Below are 16,250 nucleotides of genomic sequence, written 5' to 3'. Positions count from 1 at the left end.
ATTAAATGGTACAGAGTACAAGAAACAGGTAGGGCAGGTTATTTTAACCTGATTTTTCTCTGAGAGAGTTTTGAAAGCTGTTTGCTTAATGGCTTTGTGTGGGATGGGGAAGCAAACACAAGTAACCTCATTCAAGTCTCTTTTTCCAACCTTAGGTTGCATATGTATTTATTTATTTAACATTGCTTCTTCTAGCTTTATTGTTTTATTAGAATGAAATACCATTGAGAAAAAAATTAAGCACTGCAGAAAATTTTTAAAAAGGAAAGCATTCATATGGAAACAGTTTTTCTTTCCGCCCATGAAAACAGGACCAAAAAAGGTAAGTTAATATTTTTACCAGCAGCTACATAGAATCATAGGAGAGAGTGCTGGGCTAGAAATTAGAAGTAGGGCTGGGGGAATACAAATAGGTCAGTGGGGAAGCACTTGCTTAGCATGTGAGGGGACCTGGGATCTGTCCCCAGCAACACACACACACACACACACACAAAAGATGGGAAGTCGAAATTGATGCTTTGCTTTCTTGATTCATGAAGTCCAGTCTGCATCTTTTAGGTTTTTTTGACATTATAATTCTGCATCTTGGGCTGGGGGTGTAGCTCAGTGGTAACATGCCCAAGACTCTGGCTTTTATTCCCAGGAGCAAAAGAATAAAAAGTAAGTTGGATATGGTAGTTCATGCCTGTAATCCCAGCTACTTGGGAGACTGAAGCAGGAGGATTGAAAGTTCAAGGCCAGCCTGTGCAACTTAGATGCTGTCTCAAAATTAAAAAATAAATTAAGGGGGCTGAAAGTATAGCTCAGTGGTAGAATACCTCCCAGATTCAATCCCCAGTACCACCAAAGAAATAATAATAAAAGGCTGAGATAAGCTAGGTAAGGTGGAACACCTGTAATCTCAGGTGTGGGAGACCAAACTTGCACGTGATTAAGTCATTCTCCCTGGCTGGGTGCTGAGGTGCTCAGTCGCAGAAATGTGGCAGAGCTTTCCCCACCCTTCTTGGGTGCAAGGATCAGTGTCTTGTGCATGGGAGTGTCTTGCTACAGCCCCATGGGTGAAGCTACGTTCACCTGTTCCTTTGTAATATAACCCCTTGCCCTGTTTAGGATAGAATCTTCCTTGGAAGTGCCTTGTGTGTGTCCCCTTCTCTTACTGTGCCCTTGGGTGTGACCTATCCAGGTGTCAGTCAACCTGCTGATAGTGGACATCATGAAGATACTCAGCCCCCTGAAACCTGATCCTTGCCTCATTTGAATAGCTTCTCCTCAATAAAAGGGGTCAGCATGTGCTCTCACTCTTTCTCTTTTTGCGGACCCTTAAGGTCAGAGGAGCCATCACAGTGACCCCAAATAAAAAGGTATCTCTGTCTCTTGTGTGGTTATTTAGTGTAGCCCAGTTAGCCCAGTTCAATTGGAGTGACCCCTGACCCTTTTAGTCGTGAGAACAGAAACCCTGCACTCAGGGGCTCAGGTGGCTGAGGATTGCAAGTTTGATGCCAGCCTTGGCAACTTAGTGGAAACCTGTCTCAAAATTTAAAAAAGAAAGAAGGGCTGGGAGTATAGCTCAGCAGTAGAGCCCCTGGTTCAATCCCTAGTATTGTTGAATAAAAAAAGTAAATACATAAATACATAGAAAAAGAAAGGGATAAATAAATGGGAGACTATGCCATTAGAGAAAAGGGAGAAAGATGAGGGCCTTGGTTCTCCTTTGTCCCCTTGCACCTGGGTTGTAAGTGCTTTCCTCCTCAGCCTATCAATCCATCCTAGTCTTCCACCTTGGAGTCTATGTGCAACTCTGCGAATACCCTAGAAGAGCATCTCAGCACACTGAGACATGCTTCACTTCTGGCCTCAAGGCCATAGATGTCCAATCTCTGAGCCACATCCCCAGCCCTTTTAAAAATTTTCTTAAATTTTGAGATAGATTCTCATTTGCTTAGGGGCTTGCTAAATTGCTGAGGCTGGCCTGAAACTTGCCATCCTCCTGTCTCTGTGTCCTGTCACTGGGATTACAGGTGTTTGTCTCCCCCGCCCTGCCCCCAGGTTCCTGCTAAGTTGCCCAGACTGGTCTTGAACTTGCAATCCTCCTGACTCAGCTTCCTGAATAACTGGAGTTATGAATATGCACCATTGTGCCCAGCTCATTTTAGAGAATTTTTTTTTTTTTTTTTTATTTTCGGCCGACACAACATCTTTGTATGTGGTGCTGAGGATCGAACCCCGGGCCGCACGCACGCCAGACGAGCGCGCTACCGCTTGAGCCACATCCCCAGCCCCCCAGCTCATTTTAGATGTTCTCTATAGACTGTATAATTTGGTCTCATTTGCTTCCTTCACTCAATGCAAAAAGTTGTAGGGGAATGATCAATCCCACTTGTGAAAAACAAGTGAAAAACAATGAAATTGTTACTGACCTAGCCCTCTTAGACCTAGAGTTGTAGAAATAAACAAAGGACCCTGAAATAATTTAAACATGCAAGGGTTTAAGAACTTCTATTCCAGCCAGAAGGGAGATAGCACTTGGGGGACAAAGATCCCTGGAGAGAAGAGCTTTTATGGCATCTGTGGGGCAGGAAGGAGCTCCAGGAGCTCAGCCACTTGATATTATACATACAGGTGGCACTGAAGTTGCATCTTTGCACATCTCATTCCCTTGGGGGGTGTTTTATTATGCTAATAAGATAAAGGTAATTGTGTCTTACTTTAATGGTAACTATTTTACCTATGCATTTGTTACTCATCTGGGAAAGTCTCTATTATTATTTTCAGAGTAGTGCAGATCCAGCTTTGCCTGACTTGGGCTGGCATGTCTGCTGACCGACTGTGTGGACTCAGACAGCTAAGCCCACTTCCCTAGCCTCCCATCTTTGGGGCTATTACCTCATTTCCGTAACCTTAAAGACTAGCCTACCTTTTAACTCCTCATTTTCTGGAATGGGTGTCAATTCCATAAGACTGCTAGCTTGGCTATATTTCCCCTGAAAGGTATTCATTCCTTAGTTCTAAGGGGTCCTATTTTGCATAGGAGAGGGGTCCCTGACCATGTCAAGGTAAGCTGTCCAGGGTCACAAAGCCTATTGATGGCAGAAGTGAGATTTGGTCCCATGTCTTCTCACTTTGATTTTAGTTTCCCTCTGTGGCAGCCATACTCCCAAGCTGGTGTTTACAGCTACATGTTATACTCAGTGCAGTTGCCTAACCTCTTGAAACCTATTTAGCCCTGTATAAAATGGGAATAATAAGTTGGATGTGGTGGTGCACAACTATAGTTCCAGCTATTAGGGAGGCTTAGGCAGGAGGATTACTTGAGCCAGGAGTGCAAGGCCAGCCTGGGCAATGGAGTGATTCCCTATCTCAGCAAACAAAAAGAATATAACACAGGCTTGTGAGAATTACCTAAAATCAAACAGGGAAAGCACATTGTAGAAATAAAGAAACAGTAGTTAGGGTAACAGGCAATTTGTAGCTAGTGGGGAAGAAGAGTTTGGCACTAGATTGCTTGAGTTCACATCCCATTTCAGTCACTTTGTACTTATATGATTTTAGGCACATTATTAAATCCCAGCTTGGCCACTTGTATATGTGTGATTTTATTTTATTTTATTATTTATTTATTTTTAGAGAGAGAATTTTAATATTTTATTTTTTTAGTTTTCAGTGGACACAACATCTTTGTTTGTATGTGGTGCTGAGGATCGAACCTGGCTGCATGCATGCCAGGCCAGCGCGCTACCACTTGAGCCACATCCCCAGCCCTATATGTATGATTTTAGGCACTTTATTTGACCTGTATCTCAGTTCCCTCATTTGTAGGATGAGGGTTAATCACCATACCTACATAGAGTCATTGTAAGGAGTAAGTAAAATAATCTGGGTGCAATCTGTATATAGTTAAGTGCCTAATAAATATTAGCTATTATTAGTATAAATTCTGTTCCTCCTACCTCGGTCATGTAAAGACAACTTTGGTACTGAGGATTGAACCTTGGGGCACTGTACCACTGAGCTGCATCCCTAGTCCTTTTTTCTTTTCTTTCTTTTTTTTTTTTAATTTTGAGACAGGGTCTTGCTTAATTGCTGAGGCTAGCCTCCAACTCGCGATTCTCCTGCCTCAGCCTCCTGAATGCATGAGGCGGTGTAGTGCCCAAAGCCCTGAAAGTGGACTTATAAGGCTTCCCGTGGCTGTCACAAAATGCCTGTGCCCCTTCTCGCCAGGGCCTTACTTTCCCCCGCCGCACGGCCCCTCCCGCTAGTCTACGTAAGACCGAGCTGTGCGGCTTATGACCGCTGGGGGGCGGTGGCGGCCGGCGCGCCCCGCCCACTTCCCGCGCGGCCCTCGAGCCTAACGCCAGAGCCGTGGCATCCGCGGCTCGCGACACAGTCTCTCTGGGGCCAGCCGGCCAGCCTGACATGGCCTGCTACATCTACCAGCTGCCCGCCTGGGTGCTGGACGACCTGTGTCGCAACATGGACACGCTCAGCGACTGGGACTGGATGCAGTTCGGTGAGTGGGGCCCCGGGCGGCTGTGAGGTACTCCGGCGGCTGAGATTTCTGTACCCCGGCCTCGCCGTGTGGCCCTGTGTACCTCCTTTTAGCCTTCTGGAAGGTAGGGTGGCCTTTGAAGACTTGTGTCACAAGGCTGTCGTTGGGTGGTCATCGCCTCTACCTTGCTTTTACAGTTTACAGGCAAACGACATTTACGGAGCGCTTCCTCCGAGACGGGCGCTCTGCTCTCTCTGATCCCCGCGCGGCCCGGGAAGGGCGTCCTCCTCACCCTGAGTCGCAGATGAGGCAGAGGAACTTGCCCAGGGGTGGCCCAAGGCAGAGTGGGTGGGATTGGGAGCCAGGGCTCACTACCTTGTAAATCCTCGTTGCGTTTTGCTTGTTGTTTGTGGCTTATGATTGGCCGAGAGCCCTGGCAGCTAGGGAGAGGATGCGTGCGTGATGGGCTCAGCTTCCAGCCTCCTTCACTTGTCAGCTGTGGGACGTGGAGACGGTTTGTTACAGCTGCTCTGTAAAGTTGTTCTAAGGGAGGAAAATACTGTGTAGAGAGCACGCAACACTAGTGGTAGTCTTATAAGGAAGTGAAAAGAACAATTGTTATTCTTGGCTATATGATTTAAATCAGTGTCCAGGTGGCACCTAATTTTTAAAATACTGTCACATATCTTTTTTTCTTTCCACACCTTTTATTGGTGCATTATAGTTGTATATAATGATGAGGTTTGTTGTTTCATATTTGTACATGCACACACTATGACAATATAATTTGGCTAATATCACAATCCCCAAATACTTCCCTTCACCTTCCCTTCCTTCCATCTGTTGGTCCCTTTTCTCTACTGTTCTCTTTGCTTAAAATATAGTTATATATTTTATTTATTTTTTAATATTTATTTTTGGGGCTGGGGATGTGGCTCAAGCGGTAGCGCGCTCGCCTGGCATGCGTGCGGCCCGGGTTCGATCCCCAGCACCACGTACCAACAAAGATGTTGTGTCCGCCGAAAACTAAAAAATAAATATTAAAATTCTCTCTTTAAAAAAAAAATATTTATTTTTTAGTTGTAATTGGACACAATATCTTTATTTTTATGTGGTGCTGAGAATCGAACCTTGTGCTGGGCAAGCACTCTAGTGCTGAGCCACAATTCCCCTAGTTATATATTTTAATTAAAATTTTTAGATTATAAAATACACCATTTATCCAAAACCATATATACTACATATGTGCTGTGTATACACACACACCCACACACACACACAGTCGAAATAATAATAAAATGAACATGTATGTGTTTTCCATCCAGATTGAACAAATTGAATATTTTAGGGCTGGGGGTGCAGGTCAGTGGTAGAGCACTTGCCTAGAAATGCTAGGCCCTGGGTTCCATCCTCAGTAAAAAAGAAAAAAGAAAAAAAGAAAACAACAAAAGAAATAACTTGTATTTTAATCTAGTGGTTTTCAATCAGGGGCACTTTCGCACACTAGGGGACACTGCTAATGTCTGGAGAACTTGTTTGTCACAACTTGGTCAGTGCAGTGGATAAACACCAGGGACATTGGTATCTAGCAACATCCAACCCAAAGTGTGAATGGTGCTGAGGTTCAGGAACCCTGTTTTAACCCAGTAAAAACAATACATACCCATTGTAAAATACTGTGGGAAACAAGCAACAAAAAGATTAGCTCAGACTGCTTCTCAGAGATAACCATCCTGAGTATTTGGTGCAGGAAGTCACAATAGCAGCTGATGTATCTTGGCTTCTTACTGTTCATCTAGAGTTCATCTATTCCTCCCATGCCCCCCCCCTCCCTACCCCATTATGAGTCAGTCACCTTATATCAGAGAAAACATTGAGCATTTGTTTTTTGGGGGATTGGCTGACTTCACTTAGCATTATTTCTTCCAGTGTCATCCATTTACCTGAAAATGCCATGATTTTATTCTCTTTTATTTGAGTGTATTCCATGCCACATTTTTTTAATACATTCATCTACTGAGCGGCATCTAGGTTGGTTCCATGATTAGCTATTGTGAATTGTGCTGCTATAAATATTGATGTGGCTGTGTGCCTGTAGTATGCTTTTTTAAAGTCCTTTGGGTATAGACTGAGGAGTGGGATTTCTGGGTCAATGGTGGTTCCATTTCCAGTTTTCCAAGGAATCTCCATACTGCTTTCTATATTTCCACCAATTTGTAGTCTGTGAGAATGTCTTGCATCTAATTTTCTAGGTGACTCTGTGTCCCATTTCTTGGGTGACTTTATTTGAATGTTTCCTGGTCAGTGACCAACTGTGGGTGGGACGACTTCTGATTTCTTCCACATTAGGCCAGCTCTTAATTATAAGCAATAGAATAACTTATCTTCCTAGAAAATTGATTTAGAAGGCACTGTATGATTTAAAAAAAAAAAAAGCTGGGAGCAATAGTTCATTCCTGTAAACCCTGCGATTTAGGAGGCTGAGGCAGGAAGATCACAAGTTTGAAGCCAGCCTCAGCAATTTAGCAAGACCCTGTCTCAAAATAAATAGGGGATGTAATTCAGTGGTAAAGCACCCCAGGTTCAATCCCTAGTACCAAAAGAAACAAATAAAACAAAAATCTAGCCATACAGTTCATAGAGCTGGAGCATATCTTAAAAGGTAGAGCATGTACTTTGTGGATGTGAGGTCCTGGGTTCAGTCCCAGCACCAAAAGCAAAGATAAATAAATAAAAAAGGCATAATTCACATACCATACAATTTACCCATTTAAAGAGTAGAGAGGGCCTGGGATTGTGGCTCAGCGGTAGAGTGCTTGCCTAGCAAGTTCCATCCTCAGCACCACATAAAAATAAATAAAGATATTGTGTCCAACTACAACTAAAAAAAAAAAAAAGAGTAGAGGGTACAGAGCAGTGGCATTCTCCACAGTCTCAGAACATTTCTATTACTGCAGAAGAAACCCTGTACCCCTTAAATGTCACTCTAAACATTTTTCTCCAATATGCCTATTCTGGATATTTCGTGTAAATGGAATCATACAGTGTTCATTGTCCTTAGTGATTGACTTCTTCTTTTCATTTAGTTGTAGATGGACAGGATATCTTTATTTTATTTATTCATTTTTATATAGTGCTGAGGATGGAACCTAGTACCTCATGCTTATGAGGCAAGCACTCTGCCACTGAGCTCCAGCCCCAACCTCTCTTTCTTTTTTTTAATTGCTGTGCTGGTGATAGAACCCAGGGCTTTGATATGCAAAGCAAGCACTCTGCCACTGAGCTGCACCCTCAATTTCTTTTTAAAACAAAAATAATGTTGTTGAGCAAGGCACAAACCTATCATCCTAGTAGACTTGGAAGGCTGAGGGGGGAGGATTACAAGTTCAAAGCCAACCTCAGCAATTTAGCAAGGCCCTATGCAATTTAGTGAGACCCTGTCTCAAAAGAAAAAAGAAAAAACATGGCTGGGGATGTGGCTCAATGTTAAGTGCCCCTGGGTTCAATTCCTGGTATCAAAACAAACAAACAAACAAACAAACGAAGAACCCCACAAAACAAACACCAAACAATGTGGGGGTACAGGGATGCATGTCTGTAATCCCAGCAATTCAGGAGGGTAAGGCAGGAGGATGGCAGGTTCCAGGCCAGACTCAGCAACGAAGTGACACTCTGTCTCAAAAAAAGAAACAGCTGGGGCTCAGTGGTTAATTGCTTCTGGGTTCAATCCCCAGTACCTAATATGATAATAATAGTACTAAGTGATATTTCATTGTATGAAAGTACTACATTAATTTATCCATTTGCTAGTTGATGGGAATTTGGGTTCTTACCACTTTTTGGCAATTATGAAAAATGTCTTTGGATGTTTGTATATAAGTGAGTGTGGACATGTGTTTTCATTTCCGTTTGTCTATGCAGTATGTACCCAGGAGTGGAATTATTGAGTCAAATGTTAATTCTTTTGAACCATTTGAGGAACTGCCAGATTGTTTTCAGAGTGGCTGAACCAATTCACATTCTTACCAGCAGGGTAAGAGGGTTGGGATTTCTCTGAGTCCTGGTCAACCTGTTAGGGTCCCTCTCTTGTTTGCCATCCTGCCAGCTGAGCAGGTATGAGGTAGCATCTAGCTGTGGTTTTGATTTGCATTTCCCTTGTGACCAGTGCTGTTGAGCATCTTTTCACCTGCTTATCAGCCATTCTTACATCTTTGGGAATACCTCTGGGTTTGCAGCCGCTGGAGATACCAGAATTTCCCACAGGAATTGAGGATGTAGTCTACCCTCCTCACCTGACTTGCCAGCTCCAGCCCCTCTGACCTTTCCTTCCACTCCCTGTTCCCCCTGCCTGAGCCTCAAGGGCCTCCTACGTCCAGACTACTCAGGGTCTTTGCATTTAGTTCTCCCTCCCTGCCTTTTCTATGCCTCGTGTTCTAGTCTGTATTATTTTCCTCTTGTTGGTAAAACAAGTTACCACATTTGAATGGTAATTAAAAACCGCACAAATTTATTATCTTACGATTCTGGAGGTATCTTTTGGCTCATGGCCCCTCCCTCTGTCTTCAAAGCTAGCAGTGCAGTGTCTTTTAAAAAAATTTTCTTTTTGTAGTTGTAAATGGACAGAGTGCCTTTATTTGTTTATTTTTATGTGGTTCCAAGGATCGAACCCAGTGCCTCACACATATTAGGCAAGCACTCTGCCTCTAAGCCCCAGCCCTAGCTTGGCAGTTCAGTATCTTTAGATTTCTTTCCAACCTCTGTTTTTGTCATCACTTCTCTGAATCTTATACTCTGCCTCCCTCTTATGAGGATCCTGGGAATCACACTGGGCTGATCCAGGTTATCCAGGATGATCCCCTCATCTCTGAATCCTCACTCATCCCATCTATGAAGTTCCTTTGCCACACTGGGTACTACACTCACCCAGATCTGAAGGTTTGAGACACTGATGTCTTTGGGGTGGGCATTATTCTGTTGGCCGTTGCCCTGTGGGTCAGCTCACTTGGAGAGGCCTTTTCTGCCCGCCCCCCCAAGCTCTTTAGTCCATTGTGGGTTTCATTTCCTCCATTCCACTCAGTGAGCTCTGTATTACCTTACTCCTGATATGTTTATGTCGGTCTGTCTCCATGAGATAAAAATGCCACCAGGGCAGGGACCTTGCCTGTTTAGTTCACTTCCATATTTCCCAGAGCAGGACCCATGACATACTTCTCACCCTGCAGAGACTGCTTTGAGCCCATGGCTGGCTAGCTGTTTTAGGTCAGAGGTCACTGATTGGGTGCTGATTGTGCAACCCAGTCACTTGCTCTCTCTGGGTCTCAGGACTCAGATTTCCTCATTAGTGACATGAGCAAGTCCCTCCAATCCTAAAAAGTCTTTGCTGACATGAGTCATTTTAGAAAGAGAGAGTCTCTCTCTGAGATGATTGTGGTCCTGGGAGGAGGGTGTAGGGGCGTAGGAAGAATTCTAAAGTGAAGTGGAAACTCCCACAGTCACAAATATGTATGTTCTTCTGGATTTGACATCTGTTGCCTCTTGATTGTTTCTCTGTGATTGCAGTTGTGGCCCTTTTTGCTGTTGAAGAAATAAATGCTGGGGGCTGGGATTGTGGCTCAGTGGTAGAGCGCTCGCCTAGCATGCATGAGGCACTGGGTTGGATTCTCAGCACCACATAAATGTAAAATAAAGATATTGTGTCCACCTAAAACTAAAAAATAAGTATTTAAAAAAATAAAAAAGAAATGCTGGAATCTGAGTTCGTGTAAAGTTGGCAACTTTTGAGGCTATGTGCAGTGGAGCCGGGGATGAGAGGCTTTTTAGTGGCCACCTTGTTTGCTGTGCCAGGACTGTGCACAGCCTGCGCTGCCTCGCCCAGCTGTGTGACTTCAGGCCTGTCTGAGCCCTTATTTTCCTCCTCCATAATGCTGCTCTCACAGAGTCATGGAGAGGTAAAGGGATGCCATGGGTGCAGAGGTCCTTGGGGCTTCCCCTTCCTCCACCCAGGGACATCTAGCTGGTCTGGAGCAAGGGCATTTGATGCTGGAACAAGTCATTTCAGGAGGCTGTGCCATCCTTGCTGAAGCCTTTGAGGATAGGCCAGGTTTCCACGGGATTCAAGATCTTGAATATGGAGGGACAGCGTGATGGTCTCCACGTGGGATTCCTCATTGACTAGATGACAGGGTTGCTTGACACTTGTCTTTTTTTTTTTTTTTTAAGTTGTAGATGGATGAAATACCTCTCTTTTATTATTTATTTATTTTGATGTGGTCCTGAAGCTTGAACCCAGTGCCTCACACCTGCTAGGCAAGCGCTGTACCACTGAGCCACAATCATAGCCCCTATTTGTGTCATCTTTTCTCTATGCCAAGCTCTACTCCAAGCATTTCTGTTCTTAGAGCTCATCTAGAGCTTGTTCAGCAGATGAGGAAGCTGAGGCCGGAGAGAGGTGAAGGGCCTTCCCCAGATGCACAGCTTGGGTTCACATCTGGCCTTGGAACCAGGGTTTGGCCTCTGTACTGTTTCTGTACTGTCCTGCTCACTCTTGGTGTCACTATGACAAGTGCCTGAATTAATTCACTTAGAAGTAGAAAAAGTTTATTTTAACTCATGTTTTCAGAGATTGCAGTCCATGGTCAGTTGGCCTCATTTTTTGGGGCCTGAGGCAGCACATCTTGGTGCAGAGCCTGTGACCAAGTAAGCTGCTTACCTCGTGGCCAGGAAGTGAAAGAGGGGAGGAAGAGGAAAGGATAGGGGGTCCTGTTATCTCCTTTACTGGTACAATCTCCAGTGATCAGAACACCTTCTTCTAGCCTCACTTTAGGTTTGTACTACCTCCTGAATGCGACCAACTGGGACCAGGCCTTGAGACACATTTATAAACTATAGCACATATGCATATGTTATTTTTTTTAGTTCTAGATAGACAGAATACCTTTATTTTATTTTATTTTTAAAATTTTTTTTGTAGTTGTAGATGGACAGAATACCTTTATTTTATTTGTTGATTTTTATGTGGTGCTGAGGATCCACCCCAGTGCCTCACACATGCTAGGCAAGGGCTCTGCCACTGGGCTATAGCCCCAGCCCTTATTTATTTATTTTTTTATGTGTGCTGAGGATGGAACCCAGTGCCTTATGCATGCTAGGCAAGCGCTGTGCCACTGAGCTATAGCCTTAGCCTCCACATGTTTTTTTTATCTATAGGAAAAGGTCTAGACTAAAGGATGCAAAAATGTTCCCAGTGGTTTTCTTAGGGTCTTCTAGGTGGTTAGATTGTGGATACTTTGATTTCTTCTGTTTTCCTAAGGTCCTACAGTGACCAGGTATTGAGAAGAAAAAATAAAAAAACCTGTGACTTAGCAGAAGCCCTTGGTAGTGACTCATCCTCTCAAGATCTCTGCCCTGTCCTGACCCCTTTTCATGGGTGTGGATAAAGGCTGATAAGCCAATACCTTAAGATACGTCACATTCTTGGAAACTTAAATGTCTAAGCTAGAGGCTGGGTCAGCAGAGCCCTCTCCCTGCACACGCAAGGCCCTGGGTTCCATCCAGCGCCATGAAAGAACAAAAGGAAAGAAAAAGAAAAAAGAAGTTCAAGCTGGAAGAACCCCAGAGTTTATTTCCTGTTTCTCCTGGATTAGCAGGGGTGGAAAGTGCATCCCAGAGAGGGAGCTGAGTTTCCACTGCCAGCAGCCACAGTGGCAGTGTAGACTTGTCTTTCCCACGACATGCCCCACCCCATGGGTGGGAGGTGAGCACATGACAATAGCATTGTGTAGGGAAGGGGTGTGCTGGAACAGGGTTCCTTCCGCTTCCCTCTACTCTTTGTAGGCTGGAAGCAGCTTCTGTCCCCACTGACATCACTTCCTACCAACCAGGATTCTGGCCTGGGATTTCCAGTGACTAAAGTTATAACTCCAAAACTTTCCATTCCTAACTGGGCACTTCTCCTGCGGACTTTTTTTCTGCGGGAGGCCATCAGAGCTCTTCCTCATCTCCCAGAGAGGAGAGACATAATCTAATGTCACTCCCTGGCTCTGAGATTTTCCATGATGCCCCAAGGCTCTATTTTCTGTTTTGAATTTAGGGGTGCTTTACCACTGAGTTATATCCCCAGCCCTTTTTACTTTTTGCTAAGTTACTGAGGGTCTTGCTAAATTGCAGGGGCAGGCCTCAAACTTGCTATCTTCCTGCCTCAACTTCCCGAATCTCTGGGATTACAGTCATGCACCACTGTGCAGGGATTGATTTTATGTTTTTCAAATAGAAAAGCCACATGGGGTTTTAGTTTACTCACTTCAATATCTCTAGAGTTTGTCGCAGACCTAGTATACAGCACAGGCTCCATGATATTTTATTGAATGATGAATGAGTAAATGAATGATTTCTTGTTCACATAGATTTTTGCTTCATGATTTCTGAAATCCTGGAACTGAAGCTTAGGTTTGTTGTTTGTTCTGTGGTGTTGGGGATCATACCCAGGGCCTTGCACATACTAGGTCAGCACTCTACCACTTAGCCACACCTCCCAGGCTGTTTTATTCCTAGTTTTAAAAAAATGCTTCTTTCACATAATAATAAAATAGATCAGCTATAATAACATATTGCAATAAATGTTATTTAAAACCTATGGGCTGGGTGTGGTGGCCCATGCCTGTCATCTCAGTAGCTCCAGAGTCTGAGGCAGGAGGATCATGAGTTCAAAGCCAGCCTCAGCAAAAGGAGGTACTAAGTAACACAGTGAGACTCTGTCTCTAAATAACATACAAAATATAGGGCTGGGGATGTGAGTCAGTGACCCCCAACCCCCGCTCCCCCCCCCAAAAAAAAACACCTATGAAGTATGTATAACTAATTAAAACAAATAAAAAAATAAAAAAGGGTGGGGGCTCAGTGGTAGAGCGCTTGCCTACCATTCATGAGGCATTGGGTTTGATCCCCAGCACCATATAAAAGAATTAAATAAACAAAATAAAGGTATTGCGTCCATCTACAACTAAAAATATTTAAAAATAAATAAATAAATATGAAACAAAACAAAAGACTCAAGTCATTAAACTTAGTGGAATAGTGGTTTACCTTTAAAAATGCCATTTATGGGGCTGGAGTTGTGGCTCAGTGCTTTTGCTCAGCATATATGAAGCACTGGGTTCGATCCTTAGCACCACATACAAATAATTAAATAATATAAAGGTTTAAAATGCCATTTATGAAGAGCTGTAACAATTTGAAAAAAGTTTATGCCATAATAAATCAGAGCAGGATTCAGAATCTGTTGGACAAAATGTCTGGCAAAACCTATGCTTAAAAGTTACTGTGTGTGCAGTGGTGTGTGCCTATAATCCCAATGGCTCTGGAGGCTGAGGCAGGAGAATCACGAGTTCAAAACCAGCCTCAGAAAAGGAAGCATTAAGCAACTCAATGAGATTCTGCCTCAAAATAAAATACAAAATAGGGGGGCTGGGGATGTGGCTCAAGCAGTAGCGTGCTCACCCGGGTTCGATCCTCAGCACCACATACAAACAAAGATGTTGTGCCTGCCGAAAAACTAAAAAATAAATATTAAAAGATTCTCTCTCTCTCTTTCTCTCTTTCTCTCACTCTCTCTTTAAGATAAAAACAAAAACAAAAACAAAAAAAACAAAATAGGGCTAGTCAAGTGCCCCTGAGTTCAATCCCTAGTACCACGCCCCCCCCACCACAAACAACAAACAAACAAACTACACTTAAAGCTATGCCTATATAGTTGGGGTGATTTTTGGAAAGGGAGAGAGTACCCTAGTGGCCTTGGGGAAGGTGGTGGGATGCTGTGTATCCTGCTCCATATTTTCTTTAGTTTACAAGCATTAATTGTATGTAAAAATTGAGAAGAAGGAATGCATTATTTTTGCTATCACTGGCCAACAGTGGCTTCCTACAGATTTTGTCTGGTATTTCAGAATTTAAGGAGGCACCTACTCTCATGGTCCTGCAAATGCAGAATGAGTCCTGATAGCCAGGGCAACTCCAGGGGCCTCCCTGGCCCTGCTGCCTCAGGCTGACCCTGCCCAACTCTGCCATGCAGTGTCTTCTGTACAGTGAATAGGATGAATGGAACTCCCTGCTGTGTGGGGTGTCCATTCTAGAAGGGAATGTGGGAGGAGTTCTGTTCCTCACTGAGGTTCCAGAGGGTGAAGTGACTGTCCCTAGCAAAGAAACAGCATACATTCAAGACTCCTGTCTGTGTGTCTCTCGTCCTGTGATCTTTCTCCTGCCTTGGGCAGCAGCCATGCTGATACTTATGTGCCAGTCCCCATTGGTATTCAATAGGATCAGTGTGGAGAATGACAAGCGGGGAGTACTCTGCATAGTGGGAGTGGCTAGGTTATTGTGGGGAATCCCTCAGAGGGATTGCTGCTCTGCTCCGACTTTAAGCAGAATTCTCTCTTGCCCTCCAGCCTCCAAAGTAATCCCAGACCTGACCCAGCTGCGGAAGATCAAGTCCATGGAGCGGGTGCAGGGCGTGAGCATCACCCGCGAGCTGCTCTGGTGGTGGGGCATGCGGCAGGCTACCGTCCAGCAGCTGGTGGACCTCCTGTGTCGCCTGGAGCTCTACCGCGCTGCCCAGATCGTCCTGAGCTGTGAGTAACCAGTTGGCTTCTGCAGAGTTTTGGCGTGGGCTGTATTCTCTGGTCTTAGAACCTTTATAAGCACCCTGCACCTACTGTGATCCTAGAGATAGAACCCCAAGCCTTGTCCATGCTAGGTAAGCACTTAGCCATTAGCTCAGCCTTAAAACCTTTTTAATTTTGTGATTAAAAAAAAAATTAAGAGCTTGAGATGTAGCTTAGTGGTAGAGTGCTTGCCTAGCATACATGACGCCCTGGGTTCTATTCTTGGTACTGCAAAGAGAGGAAAAAAAGAGAAGGATGGGTTATCTATTTAAAAAACAATTAAGTGAAAAAAATTTAAAGGTCTGATAGCTGTTACATAAAAATTCAAAATAAGGCATAGAATAAAAATAATTCGGGGTTGAGGATGTGGCTCAAGCGGTAGCGCGCTCGCCTGGCATGCGTGCAGCCCGGGTTCGATCCTCAGCACCACCTTCCAACAAAGATGTTGTGTCCGCCGAGAACTAAAAAATAAATATTAAAAATTCTCTCTCTCTCTCTCTCTCTCTCTCACTCTCCTCTCTCACTCTTTCTTTAAAAAAAAAATAATTCACATTGCCCTGTTTATATATCTTAAGTGGTAACCACTGTTAACAGTTTCTTGTCTATCATTGGTAGAAACTGTCTCTCTGTCTGGACAGCCCCTGTTAACACGCTAGGGCACCCAGTACACTGTTGTACACTGATGTTTCAACCTAGCACTAGGTCTTGGAGACTGTTTCATGCTGACATATTTTTTATTTGATTGTTTATGTATTTATTTTGTGTGGTACTGGGATGGAACCCAGGTTTTTTGGGCATGCTAAGCAAGCCCTCTACCGTTGAGCCACATTTCCAGTGCTGACATATTCTTTTTAACAGAGATTTGGGTTGTTTCTAGCTTTTTCCTCTTCTATACAGCATCATGATGCACATCTCTGGACGTAAGTAACTGTGCTCTGCACACGTTTTGAGTATAGCCATAGAAGACTTTCTAGCATTGGAGTGGCTGGGTTGGAGCTTTGCGTATTTCAAGTTTCATTTGCTGTTGAGATCAGTATTACTAAATTGTTCTCCTACAATCATAGTGGGAACATATTTAGCAGCAATCATATCTCCCTGCCTGGAAGGGT

General features: G+C 43.9%; 1 protein-coding gene across 3 annotated transcripts in view; it reads left to right on the top strand.

Moving 5' to 3' along the window:
- The first annotated feature begins 96 nt into the window (after positions 1-96).
- Positions 97-16,250, top strand: part of Irak2 (interleukin 1 receptor associated kinase 2) — a 59,953-nt gene continuing 43,799 nt past the window's right edge. Inside the window, exons 1-2 of one of the 3 annotated variants that reach the window (XM_040290737.2) lie at positions 97-322; positions 14,926-15,108. In XM_040290737.2, coding sequence (XP_040146671.2) covers positions 277-322; positions 14,926-15,108 — 229 coding nt within the window. In that variant the 5' untranslated portion in view covers positions 97-276. Of the gene's footprint in view, positions 323-2,293; positions 4,508-14,925; positions 15,109-16,250 lie in introns of those variants that run through there. The other 2 variants (XM_021732017.3, XM_005333806.5) reach the window with 2 other exon arrangements.

Source organism: Ictidomys tridecemlineatus, chromosome 16 (genome assembly GCF_052094955.1).
Source record: "Ictidomys tridecemlineatus isolate mIctTri1 chromosome 16, mIctTri1.hap1, whole genome shotgun sequence".
Classification (NCBI taxonomy): domain Eukaryota; kingdom Metazoa; phylum Chordata; class Mammalia; order Rodentia; family Sciuridae; genus Ictidomys; species Ictidomys tridecemlineatus.
Note: the sequence above shows the minus strand (reverse complement) of the source record. Positions and strands in the feature narration are given on the sequence as shown.